Raw genomic sequence first — 27,048 nt, 5'->3', positions numbered from 1 at the left:
CCCGGCTCTGTGCGGCACAACCCCGGCAGGGCGGTGGGAAAGCCGGGGGTGGGGGTGTGGGGGTGTGTGTGTGTTTGGGGGGGGGGGGGGGGCTCCCCTGGGCATCCAGCTACGGCTCCCGGGCTTGATGTTTCAGGTCCTGATAACCGTGAGCGGCGAAAAAAGGCTGAGCAAAATGTAAAACGATGTAGCAAAGCGTCTGCGGCGGGGGAACAAGGGGGCTGAGGGGTGCGGGAAGGATCCTCGGCGGCGAGAGCCGTGTCGGGGACATCGTCTTGACAGCGGCCGTCCCCGAGCGCCTTTGAACGCCGTCCTGCGCTCCAGGCTCCGCGTCCCGCTCCCCGTGTGCCGGGATGGGCGGCCGGGAGCGGCTCGGGGGGGGGTCGGGGTCCTCTCGTGCCCCCAGCGCGGCCCTGATGGTTCAGCTGCAAGCATTTTTTTGGTGGGGGGGGAAAAGGTGCCTAGATCTGGGGGGTCCCCATCTCCCAGGTGGTGACAGCCCTGGGGTGCCCTGGGGACGGGCGGCATCGGGGTGAGGCCACCCTTCACGGGAAAACCATGTCGTGGGGGGGATACCTTAGAAATTTCCCGTGAAGCTGTTCTCTCTTAACTCCCCCTGCGAGCGTTCGGCTTTTTCAAGCCGATGGTTTACTGCCAGCCGCTTTGGCAGAAACTGCTTTTTCCCTGCCAGAAATCTGAAAAGAAACCCCAAATCAGAGTATTTCCATCCAAAGCTGTTGTTGTTGTTGTTGTTGTGCACAAAAACCTCATGAATGGGAAAGCCATTTCCCTCCCTCCCCCCGCTCCCCCTCCATGGTGTCTCGGGCAGAGCCAAGTGTATTTTTCATCTTAAAAATAAGTGTAATGGGGTTGGGGGGGTGGGGGCTGTGGAGCGTGACCCAAGGAAGGAGAGTTACAGCCTCAGCTCCTGCTCCGGGACAGGAGGGCGGGAGCAGAGCTGATGCTCCCTCTGTCATTTCTGATCCTTCCCGGCGGCTGCCCACCCGTGTCCCCCCCTCCCCAGCCCCGTGTCCCCCCCCCTCAGCCCCGTGTCCCCGTGGGACCGGTGCTGTCTGTCCCCCGCCGTGTTACAGCCCTTCAGGAGTGCGGCAGCTCTGGCGCTGACAAGAAAGCTTTTAGCCTGGGATACGGGGGGGTTGGGGGGGGGGGTGTCCGCAGGCACATTAGTGGGGACGTGTCCCCCCCGCCGGGGCTGGGGGCAGGCAGGATTTAGCTCGCAGCAGAGAAACCCTCCTGCCACGGGGAAAATGCTTTTGGGCCGTGGCAGCGTTGCTGCAGGTGGGAGCGAGGGGGCATTTTGTTCGTGTCGGGGGGTGCCAGGCACCGAGACGGTGGCCCCAGCGTGGGAGGGGGGGGGCTTGGGGGACCGGGGTGTGTGGGGGGGCGATCCCTGTCCCCATGGCTGCTCTCTCCGGAACTTTCGCAGCCCCTGGCCCCGTGTCCGGGAAGGCAAAACCAACCTCAGGATCCTGGCTGGGATGGGGTGAGGGGGGGGTGGGGGGGGGGGGGGCACCCCTCTGCGCTGTCCCGGGGGATGCTCGAGCAGCCGCGTGCTCCCATCTCATCGCGCTCCAGCACCCCCCCCGTGGCCTGGGGACCCCCGCCGTCCATCCCCACCACAGCACTGCTTTCCTCCCCGTGGAGTCGGCACCCTGTCACCCCCCCCCCCCAAAAAAAAGGAGCCTCCCCGGGGGCTTGGAAGGCACTTCTTCCTCCGCAGCGGAGCTGTGCAGCCCGGTGCTGCAGCAAAGGGGTGCTGGGGGGGGGGGGGGGTGTCCCTCTCCCCACCTCCAGCTCTGGGTGCACAAACCCTGGCACGCCGGGTCCCATCCAGCCCCCCCCCCCCCCCCCCCCCCCCCGACACCCCGAGCTCGGAGGAGCCGGGTGCTGCCTGTGGGGACGCAGCGAAGCCGCAGCCGACCCCAGGCCCCAGAGCACGAAGGTCCCAAGTCTCTTTGTCACGGAACTTGGGACCCGGGGTGTCCCTCACCTGGCCTCAGGGCTGCGGTGCCTTGTGGCCCAGCTTGCTGGGCTGGCTCGAGCATTGAGCATCGCCCTGTCAGATCACGTTGCATTGTACTTTACCGCTCATTGTGTCACAGGAATAATTTAAGTCGCTTTTCTCCTCTGGGACTGCAGAAAACCCCATGTCTGGCTCTTGGACTAATGAAGCGTCTGGGATCAGTGACTCGAAATGCTTAAAACACTTCGGTCCAGCATTCCCTAAATTTAAAAGTCAGATTTGTGCATTTGAAATTGATTTTTCACTTGAAAGCTTACTTTGCTTCTACATATGTGAATGTTAAAATCTCCCAGAGATGTTGAACCCAACCTAGAACATTTCCTTTGAGTCAAGCAACAGCTCAGCCTGAAACTTCTGCTCCCACCAGCACAGAACCCAGCAGAACCTTGCCGGGCCGCCCCAAGCCAGGGCTTTTCCTTTTCAGCTGGGTGCTCGCGCCCACCCGGATTTAAGAGGGGCTGGGTGGGCGGGCGATGCTCTGCCCGTGGGCACGAGCAAAGCTTTGAACCCGCGGCACGTCCCCGGCCCTCAGCCCCACAGCGTCCCCTCGTCCCGGCGGGTCTCTCCTGCCCATCCTGCGCTGCCCCCCCCCCGCCTCTGCCTGAGCCCCCCAGCCCCTCGTCCCCAGCTCTGTGCCCCACCAGCAGCCCCCCTCCCACCCCATCCCAACCCAACCTGTCTCATCTCATCCCACCCCACCTCACCTCATGCCATGCCATCCCATCCCATTCCCATTCCCATCCCACCCCGTCCCACCCACCCCATCCCCATCCCCATTCCCATCCCATCCCCACTCCACCCCCCCCATCCCATCCCAGGAACCCCCAAACCAGGCCCCTGGGTGAGGGCTCCACCCCCCTCCCCACATTCCCTCTTCGCTTTGGGTGAGGACAAGCCACCCCAGATCTGGGACATCCCCCCCCCAGTCAGACTGGGGCACCCCAGGACTGACCCCCTTCACCAGCTCACCCCCCTCCTGCCCCAGTTTCTCCCCCCCAGCCCACAGGCAGAGCCGGGGGGGGGGGGGGGGGGCGGAATTGGGGGGGCCAGCCGGGCGAGCTGGGGGCCTCACACCTACCCCACTGCCAACGAAAATATTTACCCAGCGCTGAAACGAGCCGGGCCCGGTTCCCAGGGCTGGGTGACCCCTGGCAGCCCGCCGGCGTTGGGGACTGGGGGGGGGGTGTCAGGGGCGGGGGGGGGGATGGACAGTGGGGAGCGGGCTCTTGCTGCGAGCCTGAACCAGCTCCGTGGGGCTGGAGGGGAAGAGTTAAATACCTGCCAGCCCCCTCGGCGCCCCCCCAGCACATTCCAGTTAGAGGGGATCCATATGTGCCTGGGCTGCGCTGGCTGGGCGGCTGTGGGGTGGGGGTGTCTGGGGGTGTGTGTGCGCGTGTGATATTTGGGGGGGGGGGGGGCTTGCAGAGGCACCCAGACCACCGGGCAGGAGGTCCCCAACATCAGCAGGGGGGACAGAGGCTGGGGCGGGGGGTGGGGGGGATGCCCCACCGCCCCCCCCCCCAGAGCAGCCTGTCTCCCTTCAGCCCAGCAGCCTGGGCTGGCACTCGCCCCCCCCCGGGAGCCCCCCCAGCCGGGGCAGCGTTTCCCTGTCTCCCCTCCCAAAGAAAAATAGTCTCTGTTGACTCAGGTGCCAGGGCTTGGCCGCGGTTTTATAGCCTGTCTGCCAGCGGAGCCGCTATTTATTTAATTTGTCCTTTTCTTTCAGCCTTTCACCCCAGGAAGGTTAAGGTGAGGCTTCGGGGGGGCGGGGGGGGGGGGGGGGCTGCAGGGAGATTCAGCCCCATCCTCCAGCGCCGCCTCCTCTCCCTCCAGCTTCCAGCGCCGTCCGAAAGCAGCCAAAAGGCAAATTTTGCAGGGGAGGGGAAGCAGGATTTTTCCCCCCGTTCCCGCTACGGAGCTGATTTTGGGGTGCCCAGAGCCAGCGGGGACGGCGGGGAGATGCGGGGGGGGGGGGGGGGGGGGGCCCTGGGCCAGGCACATCCCTGCCAGCCAGGGCGGGACGGCTGATTTATGCTCGCCCTTCCCGTGGATGTTTTCCTCTCCTCTCCCTCCTCCCACACCCCAAATTCCTGGGATGCCCCTGGGCAGCCCCTTATCTCGCTGGTACGCGGTGGGGGGGTGGGGGGGGGGTGGGGGGGGGTGTGTGGGGGGTGCGGTGAGAAGCACCCTGCCTCCCGCTGACCTTCCCGCCATCCCCCCTTGGGTTTGGCCGAATCCTGGCCCCACCAGCCCCGCAGGCATCACCGGCTGGGGGGGCGGGGGGGGGGGGGGGGGGCAAGACTGGAACCCCCCCCCAGCGAGGCGGGGAGAGCTTTGCCCCACCAAGAAAATGCTCGTCCCAGGCTGCGGGGACGGCCACCCCCCCCTTCCCCCCCGGCGCAGGTTTTGCTGACGCGTTGCACACTTTCACTGCTTGCCCTGAGCCTCCCCATTCGTTTTGGCTCTCCCCGGAAGGTTCCCCTTTGAGGGTGGCCCCCACCCCGGCCGAGGGGGGTGGGGGGGGGAAACATGTCTCGGGACATGGAAAGAGGAACTGGATGGGGCTCTGCCCTGGATGCTGCCCACCGCCCGTGGGGACAGGCGGCCCCTGCGTGGCTGGCACCCTGCGAGCGGCTGACCCGGTGGGGGACAGCGAGCTTTGCCGTCACCCGTGTCACCGATTCGGGGAAGCCGGCGGGTCCCTGCGGTTTGGGGGTGGCCGGAGCGGGGCGGGGGTGGGGGGTGGTGTGGTGGTGTGGGGGGTGATGGTGCAAGCTGAGCTGCCAGCCACCGCCTCGCTTCCCAGCTGGAGGGCGAAAGCGTCGGCACATCCAGGCCCCCGAATCTCGAGGCGGGGACGGCAGCGGAGACGGCGTGTGCCCCGGCGAAAGCGGAGCCGGGGGAACGGGGAGGGAAGCGGGGGCTCAGGAAGCTGGTGCAGAGCAAGGGTGGGCTGCCCTTTGCAGCCCCCGAGCTGCCTCGGGGCCAGGTGGCCACTAGCCCTTTGCAGAAGCCCTGGCGCCACAGGCCATCCTGAGCTCGGGTGCCAGATGGCCACATTTCCCTAAACCAGGGCCTTTTTCGCTCAGTGCTGTGTCGGGAAAAGCAGCTCAGCACCTTCCCGAAGCCAGCTGACAAGGCAAGGTGCCCCCCGCCGCGGGGGCTGCGGGCTTGGCACAGCCTCCCCGCACCCGCAGCCCGGCACCCAGCTCACCGCCGGGCTCCGGGACCAGTTGGCCGGCAGCGGGTGCTCCCGAGGGGCTCACCGGCACCGCGGGCAACCGCCGCCCCTGCCTTGCTGGCTCAGCACCCGAGCCGGCCGAGCCAAGCCTGGCACGGGGCGGCTGGGGAGGGGACGGCGGCACGAGGTCCCGGAGTTTCCCACGCTCCCAGCCCACTTATACAAGGTCGAGCGTTGACCTCGAGCCGTCAGATTGGAGTGCCAGCTCTACCCGGCGCACAGGCGGGCTCGTGCCGCGGAGCCGGGTCACGCAGCGCTTTAGACCCAGCCCTGCAGCCAAGGCCGGGGCCGGATCCTGCCCCAAACCAGCCCAAGGTCAGCTCAGCGCCCGGCCCCAGCGTCCCAGGCTCGGGGCAGCCGCGCTGCCGGGACGGTTTGCTCCTGGCCGTAGGTTCCCCTCTGGAACGCCCCCCTCTCCCCAAAAGCCAAGCGGATGATGTCCCCAGCCTCCATGTCCCTGCGTGTGGTGGCACCGCCTCGACGCTGAGCTGGGAACCTGCTTCGGGAGGCTTGGCCAAGTCCCCTCCTCTCTTTGGGCCACGCTGCAGCGAACCCCCCCTCCCCCCAAATTAACAGCAAGAATAAAGCCTTTGGGTGATGCGTCACCCCAGGGAGGACTTGGGTGGGTGGCACCTTGGCTGCGGTGTCACCACCCTCCCTGCAGGCACCTGCACCGCTTGCCCCAGGGGGAGGGGGATCCCAGCAGGTCCCTAAAACTGGAGACCCTCTGGGTGTGCTGGGTGGGTGCCCCCCGGGGCTGGGGGAGTGCCCTGCCCCGGCTCTGGCACAGCGCGGGGCCAAGGATGCTCCGAGGGGTTCTGGGGTGTCAGGAGAGCGACGCTGCTTTGGGCTGCAGCGGTGCAAAGAAACCTCCCAAAGTCCCGTAAAGCCCGGGGTGCTGCGCAAACCTCCCATGGGGACCACCGCGGCCCCCACCCCAAAACAGCCCTGAATCAGTAAAAAGCAAGAAATAGCTGACGATGTCACCCACTTCCCCAAATCAGCGGCAGGGACAAACCCCCGAACGGGGAAGTGAGGCCGTTTTGGGATCCGCACGCCCCACACCAGATAAATAGTCCCTGAGCGGCGAGGGACAGGCGCCAGCCCCGATGCCACGGCTCGGGAGCCCACGCTGCTGGGGACACAGCCACTCCCAGGTAATGCCACTGCTCCGTGCGGGGATGGGGACAGCGGGGACAGGGACACCCGGGAGGGGGACACCCGGGATGGGGACACCCAGGATGGGGACACCCAGGATGGGGACACCTGGGATGTGGACACCCGGGACAGGGACACCCAGGAGGGGGACATCCAGGATGGGGACACCCGGGATATGGACACCCGGGACAGGGACACCAAGGACAGAACACCCAGGATGGGGACACCAGTGACAGGGACACCGAAAACAGGGACGTCTGGGACAGGGACACTTGAGATGGGGACACTCAGGATGAGGACACACAGGATGGGGACACCCGGGACAGGGACACCCAGGATGGGGACACCCAGGATGGGGACACCTGGGACAGGGACACCCAAAACAGGGACATCCAGGATGGGGACACCTGGGACTGGGACACCTGGGATGGGGACACCCGGGACAAGGACACCCAAAACAGGGACACCCGGGATGGGGACACCTGGGACTGGGACACCCGGGACGGGGACACCCAGGACAAGGACACCCAAAACAGGGACACCCGGGATGGGGACGCCCATACCAGGGGACACTCGGGACAGGGACACTGGGACGTGATGGAGCCTGAAGGGACCAACACCAGAAGTTTCCCCTCTGTGCTCAGCCCCAGCTGCCACATTTTTATGCTAAAATGGTGATTTTTACCAAAGCTGGAAGAAGTTAGAGATCCCCCTTGCACCGGTCCTGCGGCTGGGCCGGTGCCAGCTCAGGCCGAGCGTGACAGTGGGTGCGCTGGGGACCGTGGCAGGGTCTGTCACCGCCTCTTTTCCCCCCGTTTCCCCGGGTTTCTACATGTCCTTGCTGCGCTGGGGTTGGGCGATAACGCGTGACACCTCCCGCTCGGGCGCGTGTGGCGTGGCTGGCGCTGGGCACGCGTGCCCACGCGCCCCCGGCCGCCACCACAGCCGCTTTCGGTCCAGAAATCGGCTTGAATTCTGCTGAGCTGACAAGCAGCAGGGCCCCCACCGCGGGCTGCTGCCGGGGTGGGTGGGCAGAGGGGTGCTGGGGTCCCCACCCTGCACCGAGGGTCCCGCCGAGGCCACGCTGCCCAGAAACCGAAACCGGGTGATTTGAGGCAGAAGAAACGAAACTTGGTGTCGGCGGGGAGCGGACCCCGGCGCTGAGCCGGCGCTTCCTTCCTCCTTCGCCCCGAGCCCCGCAGCCCCCGACGAGCCCACGGGCTGTTTCTGGCCCCGGGGGGGGAGCGGGGTGGGGGTGTGATACCCCCCATGTGCACGGTCACCCAGGGGCCGGTTCATTTGGGTGCTTCAGTCTGGCCAGGAAAAATCCCCGGGCAAAGTAAATCTCTCACGAGTGCTTTGGAGTCTAAAATAACCTCCCTAAACTGAATGAGCAGCAAGCAAATTCGAAGCATATGTTGGAAAAAAAGGTGTTAGCAAAGCAGCAAATCCCTGTTTGAAGGAGGAAAAGGCTGGCTCAGGGAGTAAAGAGCTGCCTCGTTCCATATGAAAAGATATTTGGCAAGGCTGCGCGATAGAGGTCTAGATTGAAATCAATCAATTAATTGATTTCCATGATAATGAAAAAAAATTCAGAAAAAAAATATCCGGTTTCTCACTGTTTTTTGTTTTTTTTTTTTTTTTTTAAATTTTGAAAACATTTAATCAGTTTGCTTAGGTCTAGAGCTGCAAAAAGCCATTAAGCCCGTTAAAAAGGGATAAACCCTTTGTTAGGGCCATCCCAGGCAAAGGCACACCGCCGGAAAGCGGGGGCAGGCCCCGAAAGCTCCCGTTGCCTCCAGCCCCCTGCAGCCCGCGCTCGGCTCCGCGCACCTGCCTGCGTGCCCGCGGGGCTGCGGTACCGGGGCAGCCTGAACACGAGCTCTGTCCCTCTGCCCTGCGTCCCCCCCACCCCCAGACGCTCAGACCCCCCCGGATCTCGGCCGCTGGCCGTGAAGGATTTCTGCCTTCACGGGGATTTCCCCGAGAGCGCTTCTTTAGGATTACCTCTCCTCTTGATTTCAGGTATCCCCTCGCTTTCCTTTGCCCTCAGCTTTATTTTCAACCCAGACGCCGTAACCAGCATTTGCACAATCCCGTCCCGTGCCATGCTCACATTTTCATCGAATCATCAATTCCCCAGGTTGGGAGGGACCTCAGGGATCAGTTGGTCCAGCCTTTCTCGGCCAAAGCCCCCCCCAGAGAGGGTGGCCCAGCGCCCCGTCCCGCGGAGTCCTAAAAGTGCCCAAACTTGGGGAAAAATTTTCCGTGCCAGTGTTATCCTTCATTTCCTCCCCACATCACGCGGATGCGGCGAGCGCGTGACTAAGCTCCTTGTCACCCCACAGCAAAACCCGGACTTGCTCCTTAAGCTCCCGTGGGAGTTTGGGGGGGGGGGGGTCCCCTCCCTCTGCCCCCCGCCCGGCCCCGCTGCTCTCCTCCGGGATGCTCCCCGTGCACCCGGCGCGCTGCCGGCAGGATTTATCCCACCCGGACCGATGACGTGTCGACACGCGACGTGTTTCAAGGCTTTTGGCCAACCTCTTCTTCTCGTCAGGGTCCCCGCTGCCCAACGGTGACCGCGAAGACCGGCCGCCCCCCACCCTCGCGGCGTGAGCCTGCCCTGCCTCGGCCCCCGGGGACCCCCCCCCCTGCCCGGGGTGCTGCCATGCGCCTGCTCGTCCTCCTCGCCACCCTCGTCCCTCCAGGTAGGGTGTCACCGGGAGACCCTCTGCCACCGCTGTCCTCTCCCCGGCCAGGGGACCTGCCTGGATTTGTGCTGGGGTGGCGGGGAGCGCTCCGCTGCCGCCCTGGCGATGCCCGAGGGACGGGCGGGACGGCCCCCCGGGGATCCCCGAGCCTGCTCCTGGCTCTCCCGCGGGCCGTGGCACGGGGGATGCTCCGCGGAGAATCGCCGACACGCGTGGCAGCTCTGCCCGGGCCGTGGTGCCCACGGGATGGGGCTGGGCTGCGGGACGGGCTGGGCAGGGGGTGGCAGGGGGACAGCCAGGGAGTGAGAGAGGGGACAAGCAGACAGAGAGGGGCGCGAGGAAATAAGCTTTTGGAGGGCGAATTTTCCCTTTTTACTAGTTTATTAGGCCTTTGCTTTATAAATCAGGCTGCTGCCGTGTGCTGTCTGAAAGCACCACCCACAGCTCCAGCTTTTCCCTGTCATCTCCCCCTCCTCCAATTTGAAATTTTCTCCTGGTGGGGGGGTGGGTGTTTACCTCAAATCCCCACTCTCCTCTCCCACCTCCCCGCCTGCTCAGGCAGCTCCGGAGATGGGACAAAGCCCTCGTGGGTCCCAGGAGGGGAGCGGGAGGGGGGGGAGCGGTCATCCCCCCACCCTGACCCCCCCACCCCTCTCCCCCCCGTCTCCCCTCCGCCACAGCCCTCGGCTCGTGGGGGGTCGCCTACCCCGAGTCCCTGCGGGGCGTCAGGGGCTCCTGCGTGATGATTCCCTGCACCCTGAGCTACCCCGGGGACGTGGCGGCCGCCGACGGCATCGTGGCCATCTGGTACAAGGATTACAGCACCCAGAAGGTGCTGGTGTACCACTCGGCAGCCCAGGAGGTGGACGCTCGCTTCAGGGGCCGTGCCCAGCTCCTGGGGGACCCCGCCACCCGCAACTGCACCCTGCTGCTGCGGGGGGTGACGCCGGAGGACAGCGGGCCCTACAGATTCCGCTTCGAGATCGTCAACGGCGACCGGTGGTTGGCGATGCGGGAAGTGATGCTGAGCGTTTCGGGTGGGTACGGTGGGGAGGACCCCCGCCCCGCCTTCCTCCTCCTCCAGCTCCCTGCCCGCCCCACGCAGACACCCCGCCCTCGGCTCTCCATCCCCAGACGACCTCGAGCACCCGAGCGTTGCCGCCAGCGAGGAGCAAACCGAGGGGCAAACGTCGACTTTGGAGTGTTCCACACCTTACGGCTGCCCGCCGGGCGACGTCGCCCTGCGCTGGGAGGGCTACGACCCCCAGGTCTCGACGGTGTCCGGCCGCGTCCGGCTGGACACGAACGAGGTCAGCCAGCGCCTGACCCTCACCACCTCCTTCTCCTGGAAGGACCACTCCAAAAAACTGCTCTGCCAAGTCTCTTACGGCTCCAGGAGGGCGAGCGGGGAGGTCGTCCTGCGGGTGAGACGTACGTGGGGCGGCTCTGCACAGGGGCGGGGGGACGGGGGCACCTCTGCCACGGCCACCCCACCCAGGTCCCCATCCTGCCACCCACCACGCCTCCTCCCTTCCCTCCTTCCAAAAACCCGGAGAAGTTTCCTCCTGCTTCTCCCTCCCTCCCCAGTTGCCCCTTGGCTCTTCACGGCCAGAGCCGGTGTCGGTCCCATAAACCAGCTCCAGCTCCGTGGCCCATCCCAGTCCCCGCCGCTGCGCCCACCCCTCTGTGCCGCCGGCGTGGCGGCTTTGCCCCCCCCTTTCCCAGCTCCCCTTTCCCCCCACACCAGACCCCCCGCACGCCCCACGGGTGCCAGCCTCACCGCTCCCCCCCCCCCACCCCGCGCCTGTCCGTCCTCCCCGCAGACGCCCCTAAGGACGCCCAGGTGTCGGTCGACCCGCCCGCGCAGAACATCCGCGTGGGCGACGCGGTGTCCCTCACCTGCGAGGTGAGCAGCAGCTACCCCCCGATCTCGGGGTACCGCTGGTACAAGGACGGGGTGGCCGTGGGCAGCCGGCGGGTCCTGGCCCTGCGGGACATTCGCCGCACGGACTACGGGCAATACCACTGCGAAGCCGAGAACGCTGTCGGGGCCGGCGCGGCGCCCGCCGTGATGCTCTACATCTTCTGTAAGTGCCGGCGGGGCTTGGCCGAGGCCGGGGTGTCGCTGGAGGGGGGAGTGGGGCTGTGGGAGTGGGAAGGAGTTTCCCCAGTGGGTCTGGACTGCAGTGGGCAGCGCTTGGCACCAAGGTGGCCGGTCCAGGCTGGTGGAAATTGTTATAAATAAACGTGGCAATTTCTGGTCCGAGAGCTCGGTGGGTGGGGGGGGGACTGTGGTGCTGGCATTGTGCTGGGCTGTGGCGAACCCCAAAACCAGGGCAGGGCGGGATTTCCAGCCAAGGCTGCGAGGCTTCGCTGCTGGGAAGGGGGTTGCGAGAGCTGACGGGGGGCGCAAAGCTGGGACCCTCCACCAGATCCCGCAGTGGAAAGAATCACCCAGGAGCTGCCCGTGTGGGGGGCCCACAGAGAGCATGACCCCCCCTGTCCTGGTGCAGGCGGGGTCAGTGTGGTGTGTGTGTCCCCCCTCCCCGTGATGCTGCTGCACCCGCCTGGGGCTTTGCGCTAAAGCCCGAACTCGAACGCCAGCTGGCAAAGTGCTGGTGGCAGGGAACAAACCCAAACGCCTCCTGCCTCCGTTGTCATCCTGGGGGGGGGGCAAGGGGGGGCTCCCACCTGCCCCCACAGGGATGGGGTGGGGAGGATTGGGGGGGGGGGTGCAGCTCTCCTGCCTCCCCAGCCGCCCTGACCGCGGTCCCGTCTCCACCAGCTGCGGAGATCTCGGTGAGCCCCGCGGCTGAGGTGCGGGAGGGGACGGCCACCACCTTGTCCTGCGACGTCCCTGGCCGGGGGGGCCAGGACCTCAACTACACGTGGTACAAGAACGGGGCCTGGCTGGAGGAGGGCACGGCGCACACCCTGTTCTTCCCCCACGCTGCCGCCAGCGACGCCGGCTTTTACTCCTGCAAGGTGACAAACGACCGGGGCAGCGACACGTCCCAGCCCATCACCCTGAGCGTGACGTGTGAGTGCCTACAGCTCCTGCCAAGGGGGGGTCCCCGCTAGATGAGGGTCCTTTCAGGCTGTGCAAACCCCGCCACCCCCCCCGGAGTCAGAACCAAGTCTGCCTCAGACGCCTCGGGTCCGGTTGGAAGAGGGGGTGATCAGCCCTCCTGGGTAGAAATGGCCAGAAAGGCAACAATTTTGGGTGGTGAGCTGCGTTTGGAGGTGCTGAGAAGGGGGGTTCGCTGCAGCAGCTGCTCACCGGAGCGCCTCCCGCTCCTCCACCCGCCGGTTACACCCCACAACCTGCTGGGAGGTTCCCAGCCGAGGAGCCGGCTACGGGAATAACAGCCCCGGAGCTTTTGCAAGTCCCGGGAAAAAAAATCAAACAGCCCTGGGGTTTGGCTTTGACATTTCTGTGGGTGAATATAACCGGCTTACGTCGGGGGGGGAAGCAGCTCGGGGGAGCGGCTGGGTGGCTCACGGCGGGGGGTCGCGGCGCGATGTGCAGCTTGCGGCGGCCGCAGCACCCTCTCCCCTCCCGCAGACCCCCCCCGGCCCCCCGCCGTCACCCTCTTCCAGGAGACGCCGGGCGGCAGGCTGGCCGTCATCCGCTGCGCCGTGGACAGCCACCCCCCGGCCACCATGGCCCTTTACCGCGACGGCACCTTGCTGGCGGCCAGCAGCTCGGCGGGGGCCCCGCGCCCGCGGCCCGGCCTCACCGTCACCCCCAACAGCCTGCGGCTGGAGATCCGCGGCGCGGGGCCGGGGGACAGCGGGGAGTACCGCTGCACGGCCAGCAACGCCTACGGCAACGCCAGCGCTGCCAAGCTCTTCGTCGCCCGCGGTGAGTCCCGCCGAACCCCCCGGGGATGGTCAGGCTGGGGTGTCTGGGGAGGGGGGCACATGGCCCTGAGAGCCGGAGGGACCCGCGTGGCGCTGGGGGACATCGGGGTCTTGGGGATGACGTGGTGGCCGTGCCCTCCCCTTCCCCACCTCGGGGGGTCAAAGGTGCTCACAGCGTTGGAGGCACCTCTGAGGTTTGGTTTGGTTTGGTTTGGTTTGGTTTGGTTTGGTTTGGTTTGGTTTGGTTTGGTTTGGTTTGGTTTGGTTTGGTTTGGTTTGGTTTGGTTTGGGGGTTTTTTTGTTGTTGTTGTTTTTTTGTTTTTTTTTTTTTTTCAAAATGCCGCAAAAGCCGCAGCAAAGTTTTTCTTCCGTGTCCCTGCAAGCCCCCGGCGGTGCGTGGCACCTGGGCACACAGCGGGGACCGGCTCCTGCTCCGTCCCCTCACCCTCCGCACCCTCCCGCTCCCCAGCCTTGAGGATTTGGGGAGACAGGAGGAGAAGGAAACTCCCCCCCAAAACCATGTCCGAGAAGAACCACCCTTAGGATGTCCAAAGAAACCAAAGGGCACCTCAGGGTCCAATTCCAGAGAAAATAAACCTGAGTTTGGGTGCCACAGGGATTAATCGGGGGCCGTTTCAAGTTGCCCCAGGTGCCCCCAGCCCAACCCAACCGCCGGCGCTTGGGGAGGGCGGGGGGAGGCTCAGGAAAGGCCCCGTTTGTCTTAAAACCCGGGGTGAAGGGCTGGTCTGGAGACATCCCAGCTGACACCCGGTGTCCCCAGGGAATGTCACCCACCAAAGGCGCAGCCACTGACGCGAGGGAGAGGGCTGCTCCGGGTCCTGCTTCGGGGGGGGGGGGGGGGGGGGGGGCTTTGGTGGGATGGAGCCAGGGGAAGGGGCGCAGGTTTGGGGCAGAGCCCTCCCCTCCCTCCCTGACATCCCTCTCCCATCCCTCCTCCAGCGACCGAGGTCCTGATCCAGCCCTCGGCCGAGGTGCGGGAAGGGGAACCTGTCACCCTGACCTGCCTGGGGGCCGGGGGGGGCGGCGGGGGAGACCCTCTACGCCTGGTACAGGAACGGCAAGAGGCTGCCGGAGAGCTCGGCCCCGACGCTGAGCTTCCCCTCCGTCCGCGGCGAGGACGCCGGCGCGTTCCAGTGCGGGATCCAGAGCAGCGACGGCAGCGGCGCCTCGGCGGCCGTCCCGCTCCGGGTGCTGTGTGAGTGCTGCCGGGGGGGCCCCCCACCCCAACAGCCGGGCTGGAGGGGGGGCGGGGGGGAGCTGGGTGGTCCCGCTGGGAAGCCCCTCTGCCGCTCCCACCCGGAGGTTCCCCCCCGTCACCGCCGAGCACTGCTAAGGAGCTCCTGAGTGGGAAAAGGCAGAAATTTCCCCTTCACAGGTAAATCTGTGAATCCGGGGTGGGGGGGGGGGAGGAATTCGGAGAATCCCAACATTCCCAAGAACCAAAGAGTTTTCAAATGTCCTGTGAAATTGAATTCAATTTCTCAGAACATTAAATGATCCCCGTGTAAAATATATTGCGGTTGGATTTTGCCTTCCAAGTATTTTCTGTGCTGTAAAATAAAAACTTTCCCTGATACCAAACCAGGAGAAACACCGTCGGGAAGTTTCATTCCTGACCAAATGGCATTTTTCCGTAGTCACGGTAGGAAATGTGGGTCCCAGCTGCTCCCCAGATGCCCGAACCCCTGGGGTCTCTGCAGGCCTGCCCCAAGGGTTGGGGTAGGGTCGGACGCCTGCACCGGGACCCTGAGCTCCAGCCGGGTGACAACTGAGGAGCCAGGGACACGCAGGTCCCTTGCAGAGATCGGGCAGATGCGGGACCCTGGGGTCTGGCAGCTGGAGGGGCTTGGGATGCCCAGCAATCCCCCCCAGGTTTTGGGGTTCTCCCAACCTCAGGAATCCATGACAATCTCACCAGAGGGGTTTCCACCCTGCAGTCCCGCCGAGGCCACCGGTGATGAGCTCCTTCCTGGACACCCAGGGCGGGCGCCTGGGCATCATCCAGTGCACCGCCGAGAGCGACCCCGAGGCCAACCTGACCCTGTGGAGGGGGGGAGAAGCGATAGCCTGCACGCGGGGCTGCCCTGCGGCCCCCCACCCCAGGGTCCACGCCACCTCGACCTACAACAGCCTGAGAGTGGAGATCCGGGACGTGGTGCTGGAGGACGAAGGGACCTACCTGTGCTGGGCTGGGAACCCCCAGGGCAACGCCAGCTCGACTGTGGAATTTAGGGCTGAGAGTGAGTGTTGGGGGGCGGCGGGGGGGCGGATGGAGCCGGGTGCCACACACCCCCACAGGAGCGGGGGAGGCTGGGGAGGGGATGTCGGGGAAGGAGACGAGCTCAGGAGGGGAAGGGCGGTGGGGGGCCGACGGGCAGAACGGTTTCAGGTGAAATCCGGGGTATCCAACCTCGACAGAGCTGCTGTGACCGAGTCGCCTGGTGCTGGGGTGGGGGTTAAAGTGGGGGTTGCTATGGGGGGGGTGGGGGGCAGCTGAGCCAGCCCGCCCCAGCCTCCTCTGGCGGGTTTGGAGGGCTCCCCATGGCCATAGGGAGGGTTCCAGCTCCCTGCTGACCCCAGCCTGTGTGTGACCGGGAATGCTGAGGGACTTGGGGCTGGTGTGGCCCTGGGGGGGCCGGTACCCCACGGTGTCTGGAGCTCGGAGCTGTCCCCATCACGGCGTAGCGGGACGAGCCAGCGTTTGTTTGCCTTCTGGAATAGACACAAAGTCACTTGCTGGCTGGCTTGCCCCGGCGTTGGGGTTCCCCCCGGCGCGGCCGAGGCGGCGCTGGCCACCCTGGCTGGGTCCGTGCCGGAGCCTGTTTGCCTCCTGCCTCTCCCCGCAGCCGCCAGCATCGCGGTTTCTCCGTCCTCGCACGTGCTGGAAGGCCACGCCGTCAACCTGACCTGCCGGCTGAGCAGCATCTCCCCGGCTCTTCCCAACATCTCCTGGTACCGAAACGGGCAGCGGCTCGCCCAGAGCTCGGCCACCTCCTTGGTCTTTGGGCAAGTGGCCAGCGCGGACGCGGGTCTCTACCGCTGCAGAGCCACCGTCGCCGGCCGCGGCCGGAGCTCGCCCGCCGTCTCGCTGGACGTGCTGTGTACGTACGGGTGGGGGTGGTGGTGGTGGGGGGACACGACACACGGGTGGTGCGTTGGGACGTGGGGTTTGTGGCTGGTGGCCGTGGGTGCGCGGGGGGAGCATCTCCATGCCCCCCCCCGGCGGGGTTCCTCCCGCGGGCGCCCAGGGCCACCCTCTGCGTGCGCCCAACGCGGGGGCGTGCGACCCTGCGGGTGTAAAGCTTCCAGACCGGGGGGGGGGGGGGCGGGCGGCGCTGGGTGGGATAGCACTCCCCGAAAAGCCCGGGAGGGTGGGTGCTGTGCGCCTGGGACAGTGTGGTCACCCCAAGGATGCTGTGCTCCCCCTGGATCTGGCAGGGCCTTGGCTAGCAGAGAACTTCCCCTTCCCTTTCCCCTTCCCTTTCCCCTTCCTTTTACCCCTTTCCCTTCCTTTTTCCCCGTCCCCTTCCTTTTTCTCCTTCCTCGTCCCCTTCCTCTCGCCCTTTCCTTTCCCCTTCCTTTTTCCCCTTCCCCTTCCTTTTTCCCCTTTCCCTTCTCTTCCCCTTCCCCATCCCCTTCCTTTTTCTCCTTCCTTGTCCCCTTCCTCTCGCCCTTTCCTTTCCTTCCTTTTTCCCCATCCCCTTCCTTTTTCCCCTTCCCCTTCATTTTTGCCCGTCCCCTTCCTTTTTCTCCTTCCCCCTCCTGTTCCTCTTGCCCTTCCCTTTCCCCTTCCTTTTTTCCCTTCCCTTTCCCCTTCCTTTTTTCCCTTCCCTTCCCTTCCCTTTCCCCTTCCTTTTTTCCCTTCCCCTTGCCCTTCCTCTTGCCCTTCCCCTTCCTTTTTCCCCTTCCCTTTCCCACTTCCCCTTCCTTTCCCCTTCCCCAAGGGATGCAGTTTTTCCCTCTCTTTCTGGGTGACTCCGTGCCGGGGAGCGATAGCTGTGTGACCCCCCCCCCCCCATTCCCTGCCCCGCGCAGACCCCCCGCGGGACCCCCACTTCACGGCCTTCCTGGAGACGGAGCGAGGCCGCCTGGCCATCTTCCAGTGCTCGGTGGCCAGCAACCCTCCGGCCGAGCTAGCCCTGCACCGGGGCGAGGAGCTGGTGGCCACGGGGGCCGGGGGGAGCAGCCCGCGGGTCAGCGCCTCGGCCACCCCCAACACCCTGCGGGTGGAGGTGCGGGAGGTGACACCGGCGGACGAGGGCAGCTACAGCTGCACCGCCACCAACGCGCACGGCGCCGCGTCCCGCCGCCTGTACTTCCGCGTGCAGAGTGAGTACCGCGCGCCGGCGGCCAGCCTAGACCCGCCGGAGGGGTGGGTGACACTGGGGGGGGGGGGGTGGATCAGGAGGGAGGGGACACGAAATGTTCCCCCCTCCGGCAGCTCGCCAGCGGGTGGGACGGGGTGTCCCCATCGCTGCTGGGAGCGGGGGGAACCCCGGGCAGGGGTTTGGTGTGATGAGCTGGTCTGTGCTGGGGGGGCTGGGGGGGCGTTTCTGGCTGGGGGTGGCTAACCAGCACCCAGCCCCCCTGCCCTCTGCGCCCAGCCCCCGGGGAGGGGGGTGGGGGGGGAGCGGTTAGTGGGAATCCTGGGCTGCATCCGCCTCGTGGGTTGGGATCCATCCCTGATCGATCCGAACGTGGCTCCGTGGGGGTGTCCAAGTGGGAGCCGGTCTCTGCGCACCCACCCAGTGCCGCTGGATCCCACCCAGGCTCCGGGTGCTGCTCGGGGCGGGGGGGGGTGGGCACCCCCCCTGCCCAGACACCCGATTTCAAACGCTTCATCCCTGGGCACCACAGGTGATGGAACTGGGGGGGCTGTGGGCTCACGGGAACAGGGAGCAACGAGTTTTTCTTAAAAAGAAATGTCTAGTGCCAGCCCCCCGGGGTTGCGAGGGTCCCCGGTCAGAGCGAGAGCACCGCAACGTGCCGGAGGTGATGGGGGGGTTTGCCGCCGTCCCACGCCGCGCCGGGGCCGCCCAGTCTGAACTGGTGGTGTCACCTCTCCGCGGCCCAGCGGCCCAGGTCCTCATCTCACCATCCGCGGAGGTGCGGGAAGGAGACGACGTGTCCCTGAGGTGCCAAGTGGCGGGGGAGCCGCGGGGCGACACCGTCTACTCCTGGTACAAGGACAGCCGGTGGCTCCAGGAGGGCCCCGAAAACCTTCTGGAGCTGCCCCGCATCGCCAGCGCGGCCGCTGGTTCCTACCACTGCCGAGCCCACAGCCCCGCGGCGACCAGCGTCTCCCCAGCCGTCGCCCTGCGCATCTCCTGTGAGTGGGGGCCCTCCTGGGAATTGGGGCAGGGGGTGGGATGGTGCTTGGGGGTGGGATGGTGCTGGGACAGTGCCAAGGATGGTGCTGGGGTGGTGCTGGGGTCATGCCAGGGATGGTGCTGGGGATGGTGTCAGGGATGGGACAGTGCTGGGGTGGTGCTGGGGGTGGGATGATTCTGGGGATGGTGCTGGGGGTGGGATGGTGCTGGGATAGTGCCAAGGATGGATCTGGGGTGGTGCTGGGATGGTGCTGGGGATGGGACGGTGCTGGGGGTGATGCCGGAGGTGGGATGGTGCTGGGGGTGGGATGGTGCTGGGGTAGTGCCAAGGATGGTGCTGGGGGTGGGATGATTCTGGGGATGGTGCTGGGGTGGTGCTGGGGTCATGCCAGGGATGGTGCTGGGGATGGTGTCAGGGATGGGACAGTGCTGGGGTGGTGCTGGGGGTGGGATGATTATGGGGATGGTGCTGGGGGTGGGATGGTGCTGGGATAGTGCCAGGATGGTGCTGGGGTGGTGCTGGGGTGGTGCTGGGGATGGGACGGTGCTGGGGGTGATGCCAGAGGTGGGATGGTGCTGGGGGATGGTGCTGAGGAAGGTTCTGGGGTGGTGCTGGGGATGGTGCTGAGGAAGGTTCTGGGGTGGTGCTGGGGATGGGACGGTGCTGGGGTGGTGCTGGGGATGATGCCGGAGGTGGGATGGTGCTGGGGATGGTGCTGGGGATGGATGGTGCTGGGGATGGGATGGTGCTGGGGATGGTGCTGGGGATGGTGCTGGGGGTGGATGGTGCTGGGGATGGGATGGTGCTGGGGATGGTGCTGGGGGTGGGACGCTGAGCAGGGCTACTTGGCTGACCCCTTGCACAGCCCTCGCTGCTGGTTCTGTCCCCAAACGCCGCGTGTCCCTCGCAGAGGAGGGGGCTGGGTTTGAACTAGAGCTCTGCAGGCTTTGGAATGGAGCATCCTCTGCCCTTAGAAAATGCCAAAGTGCTAAAAGCGGGAGGTTTGCAGGAGCAGATCTCCCCAATAAACCCCAGGTCTGAATAAACCCCACCCGGTCGGTCACATCCCCCCTCAAGCAGAACTTTATCATGAGAAGTGCAGTGCCTGCGCCACATCTCACCTGCCTGCCCTGTGGCATAAAAAGGGGGAAAAAAAATGCAGTGACAAGTATTTTGGTCTGTTAAAACATGTTTCAACTGACGTGAAATCACTCGCGTTTTTCAAGCCTTCAGTTTAGGGGAAATAAGTTTCTGAGGTCGAGGGGAAAATCATGGAAAGGGCAAGTCTGGCTTCGGCTTCGCCGCAACCCCTGGGCTGCTGCCGCGCTGGTGCTTGCCCCGATGCCAGGAGCTGCTGCAAACACCTCGGGGTGTCCGAGGGGGCTGGGGAGGGCGATGCAGCCCAGGTCCTGGGTGGGGAGGGGACCCCTCCCGGGCTGGAGCTGGGGGCAGACAGCCCGGTCTCGGGGCGGGGGGGCTCTGGGTGCAGGCTCAGGGTTTGCTCCCCGCTGTCTTGCCTGGGCAGATCCCCCCCGGGCGCCGGTGCTGACCTTCCTCCTGGAGCCCCCCGAGGGGCAGTGGGGTGTCCTGCAGTGCACGGTGGACAGCAGCCCGCGGGCAGAGCTGGCCCTTTTCAAGGACCGGGCTCTGGTGGCTTCCACATCGTCGGCCCGGGCCACCAACCCGCCACGGGTCACCGTCACCTCGGCCTTCAACACGCTGCGGGTCAGCATCCGCCCCGTGCTGCTGGAGGACGAAGGGGAGTACGTGTGCTCCGCCGGCAACACCTACGGCAACGCCAGCGCGGCCGCAAACTTCACGGCGGGCGGTGAGTGCGGGGCTGGAGCTGGCGGCGCTGGGGCTGGGGAGCGATGGAGGGAGAGGGTTCTGGTGAAGGGGGGGGGGGGGAGGAGAGCGCTACCGGGGGGTGCCGGTGGGGCAGGGAGGGGGAGCGAGAAGCTGGAAGAGGGGGGACGGCGCAGAAACGGGGGAAGCGGAGGGAGGTGTGTGTTTATGGGGAGGGAGGGCTATGCCAGGGCGTGCCAAGGAACCGCAGCTCCTCTCGGAGCGGGTGCGAAGGGCTGGCTCTGCCCTGTCCACCCGTGACACCGTCCCGGCCGTGGTCGCAGGGGCAGGGAGGGTTGGCGGCGAGGGAGGGGGGCTGCAGCATCTTCACCACTCCTCGTCTGTCGGGAAAAGAGCCCCGAACTAACTCCCGGAGGAGAGCAGCTCCCCCACGGCGCAGCCCACCGCCGCCGAGTACCCCCCCGAGCATCGCCACCTCCTTCCCCCCCGCAGCTGCCAGGGTCTGGATCTCCCCTTCCCCAGACGTCCGGGAAGGCGAGGCCGTCAACCTGACGTGCGGGGTGCGGAGCGGCGGCGGGGAAGCGCTGAGCTACACCTGGTACAAGAACCGGGTCTGGTTCGGCTCCGGCGCGACGCCGGCCCTCGCCTTCCCCAGCGTGGCGGCCGCCGACGCCGCTTCCTACCACTGCTCCGTGCGGACCCCGGCGCGGAGCCACAGCTCTGCCCCCGCCACCCTCAACGTCCTCTGTGAGTCCCCCACGACGCGGGCAGCGGGGCTCGGGCTGCGGGCTGGGGAGGGGGGATCCCCGCTGCCAGGACCACCCCCCCCGCCCAGCCAGGCAGCGCTGCAGGGAGGTCCCGCGGGGCGTCACCCGTCCCCTTGGTCCCTCGGCTGGGAACCCCCCTGGGGTATGGGCTGGAGGGGTGGGAGGTAGCAAGGCCCAGCTTAATTTTAAGCGGGGGCTGGATAAAAATGAGCCTTTGTCCCAAGGGAGAGCTAAGCCCAGCTTTACACCCAGTCCTGTCTCAGAGCCCCGGCAAGCAGACCCGGCCAAACAGCCCCACGGCGGCTGCAGGAGATTTCGGCGAAGCTTCCCCAAGTTTGTCCTTAAGCTTGGTACCAAACTGAAGCAGAAAAATCTTTGGCTTTCGGGAAACGCTGCAGTATTTTTTTTTTTTATTATTATTTTTATTTTTTCTTGATTTGCAAAATGAAAACCAGACTTTGTTTAAAAAAAGACGTGCAAAACCCATGTAGTCGCAAGTCAGAACATAAGATTTTTTTTTTTTTTTTATTAGAAAAAGACGGCTTTAACTTATAAATCTGCTGTGAGGAGTGAGTGTGGAGAAGCACTCCTGGAAACATCTTCCAGAGAGCCTGAGACCCCGGCAAACAAATCCCAATCCCGGCAACAAATCTGTTGCTTCTCTCCCTCCTCCTGATTTCGGATGGGGAATGCCGGGTGGTAAAATATCTCGGCGCTATGGGCCCGAGCTGCACCCTGCGTCGTGCTGCCTTCGCACAAGCCTCGCTGTCGAGGTTTGCACGCTCCGACGTGCGAAGGGTATTTTTTTTATTAAGGCCGGGGTGTGAGCGGAGCAGCGGGCTGGGCCGGCGTGGCCGGAGCTGCGGGATAGAAATGAGCTCGGGAAATGCCCCCGCGCCCTGGTTTTGGGGACGGTTTGGGTCAAGGAGACCGCGGGCGCTGCGGGCAGCGGCTGAGCATCGCGGCCTGGGGATGCTGCGACCCCCCCAGATGCTGCTCATCCCACAGCTCCCCCCCCCACCTTTTTCCCTCCCCGCAGACCCTCCCCGGAACCTGCAGATGAAGGCTTTCACGGAGAGCGGCGAGGGGACGGCAGTCATCCTCCTCTGCGCTGTGGAGAGCAACCCCCTGTCTGAGATCACCCTGCTCAAGGGGGGGCAGCCGGTGGCCTCCAGCCCCCCCGCGGGGGGTGACCACCACCCCGGGCAGAGCGGCCACATCTCCCCCGCTCCCAACGCGCTGCGCCTGGAGCTCCGCAAGCCCTCCGAGGAAGATGAGGGCGAGTACGAGTGCCGGGCCCGTAGCCCCCTCGGCAGTGCCAGCATGTCTGTGCCCCTCCGTGTGTGGGGTGAGTCCGGGGCGGGGGGGGGGGGGGGAACACACACACGAGGGGGGTGTGGGGATGGTGTGGGCAGCGAGGGGTACGCCCCAAATGGGTGTTGGGCAGCAGAGCATCGGGGTGTGGGGGGGGTCAGGGCGAGGAAGCGCTGCGGGTGGGCACCCACCCCACGCACGCACCCCGCTGTGGGGGGGGACGGACACAGGGGCTTGGGCGCCTTTTCCTGGAGGAGGGCGAACGTCGTGCGGGCGAGGGGCCAGCTCCTCTCCGCTCTCCCCAGGGGTCAGCGTCGTGGTGCGACCCTCCGCCGAGGTGCCCGAGGGGACCGACGTGACACTGACCTGCCGGGCCGGGGGGGCCCCCCCGGGGACCCTTTATATCTGGTCCAAGAACGGGCGGTGGCTGGCGGAGGGGCCCGGGGCCACCCTCGCCCTCCCCGGGGTCCAGCGCACGGATGCGGGTGCCTACGGCTGCCAGGCGGGGAGGGGGGTGCGCGGCCGCCGGGCCCCCCCCGCCGCGCTCAGGGTGCTCTGTGAGTGAGGGGCGGCTGCATTTGGGGTGAGGGGGGAAGGAGGGACCGCCCCCCCCCGACACACGCACATCCCCACCCCCCCAGCCCCCCCGGGTCCTTGCGGGGCGCGGCGCAAAGGCGGGAGGCGGCCGCGCTGCCGTTGGGAGGGGCGGTCTATGTCGCCACCTGGTGACATCCCGCGACAGGACCGCGACAGTTGGTGGTCGGCCGGGCAGCGCAGACCCTGTTCTGGAGGGGTGAGGGTTGCGGGGGGGTGTGTGTGTGTGTGTGTCTCCCAGGCGCTGCCGGGTGTCGCATCGCACCTCCATTCTTCAGCCAGCAGCGAACGTGTCACCCCCTCCAACCCCAACCCCACGGGAGGGACGGTCCCTTGCCACCGCGGGGCGGGGTGGGGGGGGGATAAACACTATCCCTGTCCTCGCAGATGCCCCCCAGGAGCCATCCTTCATCTCCCTGGTGGAGCCCCGGGGGGGGCAGCAAGCCGTCCTGCTCTGCACCGTCGACAGCTTCCCACCCTCCGACATCGCCCTGCACCGGGGGCCCGGCCACGCGCCTCTGGCCTCCACGCAGGGACCGGCCGACCCACGTTTCACCGTCCAGGCGACCCCCAACTCCCTGCGGGTGGGGCTGGGGGGGCTGGGGCCGGGGGACGCGGGGCTCTACGTCTGCTCGGCCAACAACAGCTACGGCACCGCGGCCTCGTCCCTGCGCCTGGACGTGGGAGGTGAGGGTGCCCACGGGGTGCCCCGTGTCAGGGTGCCCGTGGGCCCTCCCGTGGGCGCGTGGCTCTTGGGAGCTTTTGCAGGGGGGGCTGGGGGATGGTGTTTTCCCGTGTAAACCCAAGCCCTGCGCAACCCCACCCCCCCCCAGCCGCTGACTTCCCGGCTTCCCTCCTCTTCCTCAGGGGTCACAGTCACGGTTGAGCCCTCGGCAGAAGTCCCCGAAGGCACCACAGCCACGGTGACCTGCTCGGCCGTCCCGTGGGTGGGCGAAGAGGCCAACTACACCTGGTACAAGAACAGCCGGTGGCTGCGGGAGGGACCGGCCGGTTCCTTCGTCCTCACCCCCGTCTCCAGCGCCGACGCCGGCTCCTACCGCTGCCGGGCGAGCGGGGCGCGGGGCAGTGCCACCTCGGCCCCGCTCAGCCTCCGCGTGCTCTGTGAGTGTCCCCCGGCCCCGCGGGGCAGGAGCCAGCGTCACACGCATCCCCTCCGCACCGTCCTGCTGCGCCGAGGGGGCCTTCCTCCTCTTCTTCCTCCTCTCCTTCCCCTGCGCCTCTCCGGGGAAGAGGACGTCAGGGTTTTGTCTAGCAGCGGCTGCAGATTCCCCTCGGCAGTCAGATTTAAAGCCAATGTGCTCCAGGCTGGGGCGGGGGGGGGGGACGGACACACACTGTCCAGATGTGTGGGGGGGTGGGAAATGAAGGGCTGGGGAGGGTGGAAACCCGCCGGCCCTGGGCTGGGCGCGCCGGAGCTGATCCAACCTGGAGGAGGGATGCGCTAGCCCTTGGCAAGCATCCGGGCCAGTGTGTGTGTGTGTGGGGGGGGGGCGTGGGGGGTGTCCCACGCCATGGCCCACCGCCAGCCCCTTCCTCCCCCCACGCAGACCCCCCCCGGGACGTGTCGGTCAGCACCTTCCTGGAGAACCGCAGCGGGCGGGTGGGCATCGTGCTGTGCACGGCCGACAGCCACCCGGCTGCCACCATCGCCCTGTACCGCCGCGGCCAGCTCCTGGCCTCCAGCCGGAGCCCAGCCACCGCGCCGGGGGTCCGCGCCTCCCCCTCCCACAACACCCTCCGCCTCGACCTGGGGGCCGTGGGGCCGGAGGATTCGGGGGAGTACGTCTGCGTGGCCGGGAACCCCCTGGGCAACGCCACGGCCGGCGCCTACTTCGACGTGCACAGTGAGTGAGGGTCCCTCCCATACCCCCCCCCCCAACCCCGGGGCAGGGAGGATTGGTGGGGAACAGGGAATTGTGTCCAAAAAAAAAGATTTTAGAGCGGTGGGGCTGACGGGCAGAAGTGGGTTGAATCGGCCACAGGTCTTTAGGTAGGTGGGAAAAAAGGGAGGGTTTTACAGTGAGAATTGGGTATTTCCTCTCAAGGCACTTTTCTCCCCAAGAAGCCCTGGCTGATTTTTGTGAAAGGGTTAAAAAAGCCCCCTCCCCAGAAACAGAAAATTGAGTTGAATGCTGCAGAATGCTATTAAAAAAAAAAAAAAAAAAAAAAAAAAAGTGAGGAGGAATTGGCTTGAGTTTGACAAACACCAAAACGGGGTGCTGGCGCTTGTCGCTGTGCTGGGTGACCCCCCCCCCGCCCCCTCCCTGCCTGTCCCCAGGCGCTGGCAGGGGACAGGACACTGCCCAGCTTGGGGTGGCACACAGAATCCTGCCAGCTTGGTGCAGGGGACGGTGACGTGGGCAGGGGCAGTGAGTGTCCCCGCCTGGTCCCTGTGGGGTCCCAGCGTGGTGCCCTGCCACCCTGTGACCCCCCCCCCCCCCACCCGCTTGTCCCCCATCTCCAGCCAGCTGTCACGGGGTCCCTTTCACCCCTCACAAGCCACCCCAAGATCTAAGGGGGGGGGTCCCACATACACTGAGCCCACACCAGGGCCGTGCCGCAGCTGCAGCCGTGGGGAGAAGCATCAGGGGGAGGCCACCCCTTACCCCCAACCCCCCCCCCCCAAAAAAGTGCTCCCCACAGCCCGCTGCGGCGTCGCCGAGGCGGCAGCCCCGGTGGGGATCTGCCCCGGCTCCCTCTGCCCACAGCGCTCACCCACCTCCTGCTCTTCACCGTCCTGGCCGGGCTGCTCGTGGCCGCGATCTGCGTGGCCACCCTGGCCCTCCTGGCTGTGAAGATGTGGCCCAGGTAATGTCCCTAGCTGGGCCGGGGATGGGAGGGGGGGGACAGGGACCCCGGGATGAGCCAGGTGGTGGCGGGGGGGGGGGGGGTGTGACAGCTCCTTCTCCTCCCTTCCAGGATAAGGAAGTTTTGGGGCTGGTCCGGTGCCGAGGACACCTTCGAGCTGCGGAGCAAACAGGAGCAAGCGCAGGTAGGGACCGCGGTGGGGCTCAGTTTGAGGACACCCCCCGCCCACCACCCCCTCCCCGACCTCCCGGGGGATCCCCGTGGTGGTGGGGGGGGTGTCCGTGGGGTGCTCTGTGCTGGAGAACACCTCAGTGCTGCCCCCAGCACAGGGCTGGGCTCACGCACCGGGCAGGACCTGGCCCAGCCAGGCTGTTCCGTGCCGCCACCGCAGCCCTGGCTGCCCTTGCCGGAGCCGGGCAGAGCCGAAGGGGCCGAACCTCGTCAGGACCAGAATTACCCCTTGCAGGCTCGTCCCAGCGGGGCTTCAGGGGTGCTGATCCCTCCGGGCGATGCTCGGGGTGCTCCCCTGGGGTTCCCCAACCAGCCCCAACCTTTTCCAGGTGGATGGAGCTTCCTAAACCGGTGGCTCTCTGGACCTGGAGCAACTGTAGGAGCCGGCGCTGGAAGCGCACAGCCCTGACCTGGCTGGATCCAGGCAGCCTCCTCCCTGGGGATAACCCAGCGCCATCCCCGTCTCCTCCCAGCCCCCTCTGCCCCTCTCCTCTCCCGCCGTGCCCCTCGTCCCTCCCCGCCGTGGATGTTGTTCTCACGCCGGGCACGGTTCGTGCTCGCCGCCGCGCCTGGTGCGCCACGCGTGCCAGGCACCGGCAAGCTGTGACGGCTCAGAGCTGCTCTCCAGCAGCAAAATCCCAGGAAAAATAAAAAAAAAAAAAAAGAAAAAAGAAAAATCTCTGGGTGGTGGTGCAAGCCTGGGGACAGCCTCTCCATCGCCACCACCACCAAAGCCACCACCCCAGGGTGCTGCCTGCCGTGGTGCTGCGCAGCCCCTGCGTGCCGGGGCTTCTCCCTGTGCTTTTCCTGTCTGGAATTAAACCCCGGAGCAACGTGCAGCCGGTGTCTGTTGGGATGAGCTGGGAAGGGGTTTGTTGCCCTGCTTTGGGAAGGGTGGTGGGCTGGGGGGGAGCCAGGCAGCCATGGGGCAGGGCTGGTTCTCCTGGGGCCTCCCCCATCCCCGTCTCTGTCCCCATCCCCATCTCCATCCCCATCCCTGTCTATCCCATCCCTGTCCCCAATCCCTGTCCCCATCCCCATCTCTGTCCCCATTCCTGCCCCCAATCCCTGTTCTCATCCCCATCTCCATCCCCATCCCTGTCTCTGCCCCATCCCTGTTTCCATCCCCATCCCCAT

At 66.1% G+C, this 27,048-nt stretch overlaps 1 protein-coding gene across 1 annotated transcript; it reads left to right on the top strand.

The window, feature by feature from the left end:
* The first annotated feature begins 6,353 nt into the window (after window positions 1-6,353).
* Window positions 6,354-26,833, top strand: LOC116960062 (sialoadhesin-like). Its single transcript, XM_042807921.1, is given in 25 exon segments — window positions 6,354-6,442; window positions 9,001-9,151; window positions 9,835-10,191; window positions 10,289-10,585; window positions 10,978-11,241; window positions 11,940-12,194; window positions 12,720-13,019; window positions 13,979-14,234; window positions 14,977-15,129; window positions 15,131-15,279; window positions 15,886-16,140; window positions 17,075-17,368; window positions 18,114-18,368; window positions 19,896-20,198; window positions 20,669-20,923; window positions 21,168-21,340; window positions 21,476-21,512; window positions 21,983-22,291; window positions 22,563-22,814; window positions 23,056-23,538; window positions 23,719-23,973; window positions 24,420-24,716; window positions 25,581-25,680; window positions 25,792-25,864; window positions 26,241-26,833. Coding segments are annotated over 25 exon segments (5,589 nt in total). The 5' UTR covers window positions 6,354-6,394; the 3' UTR covers window positions 26,259-26,833.
* Window positions 26,834-27,048: the final 215 nt, after the last annotated feature.

This window comes from Tyto alba, unplaced genomic scaffold (assembly GCF_018691265.1).
Source record: "Tyto alba isolate M040663 unplaced genomic scaffold, T.alba_DEE_v4.0 Super-Scaffold_6, whole genome shotgun sequence".
In the NCBI taxonomy this organism is placed as follows: Eukaryota; Metazoa; Chordata; class Aves; order Strigiformes; family Tytonidae; genus Tyto; species Tyto alba.
The sequence above is the reverse complement of the archived record's forward strand: the minus strand, read 5'-3'. Positions and strand labels throughout refer to the sequence as shown.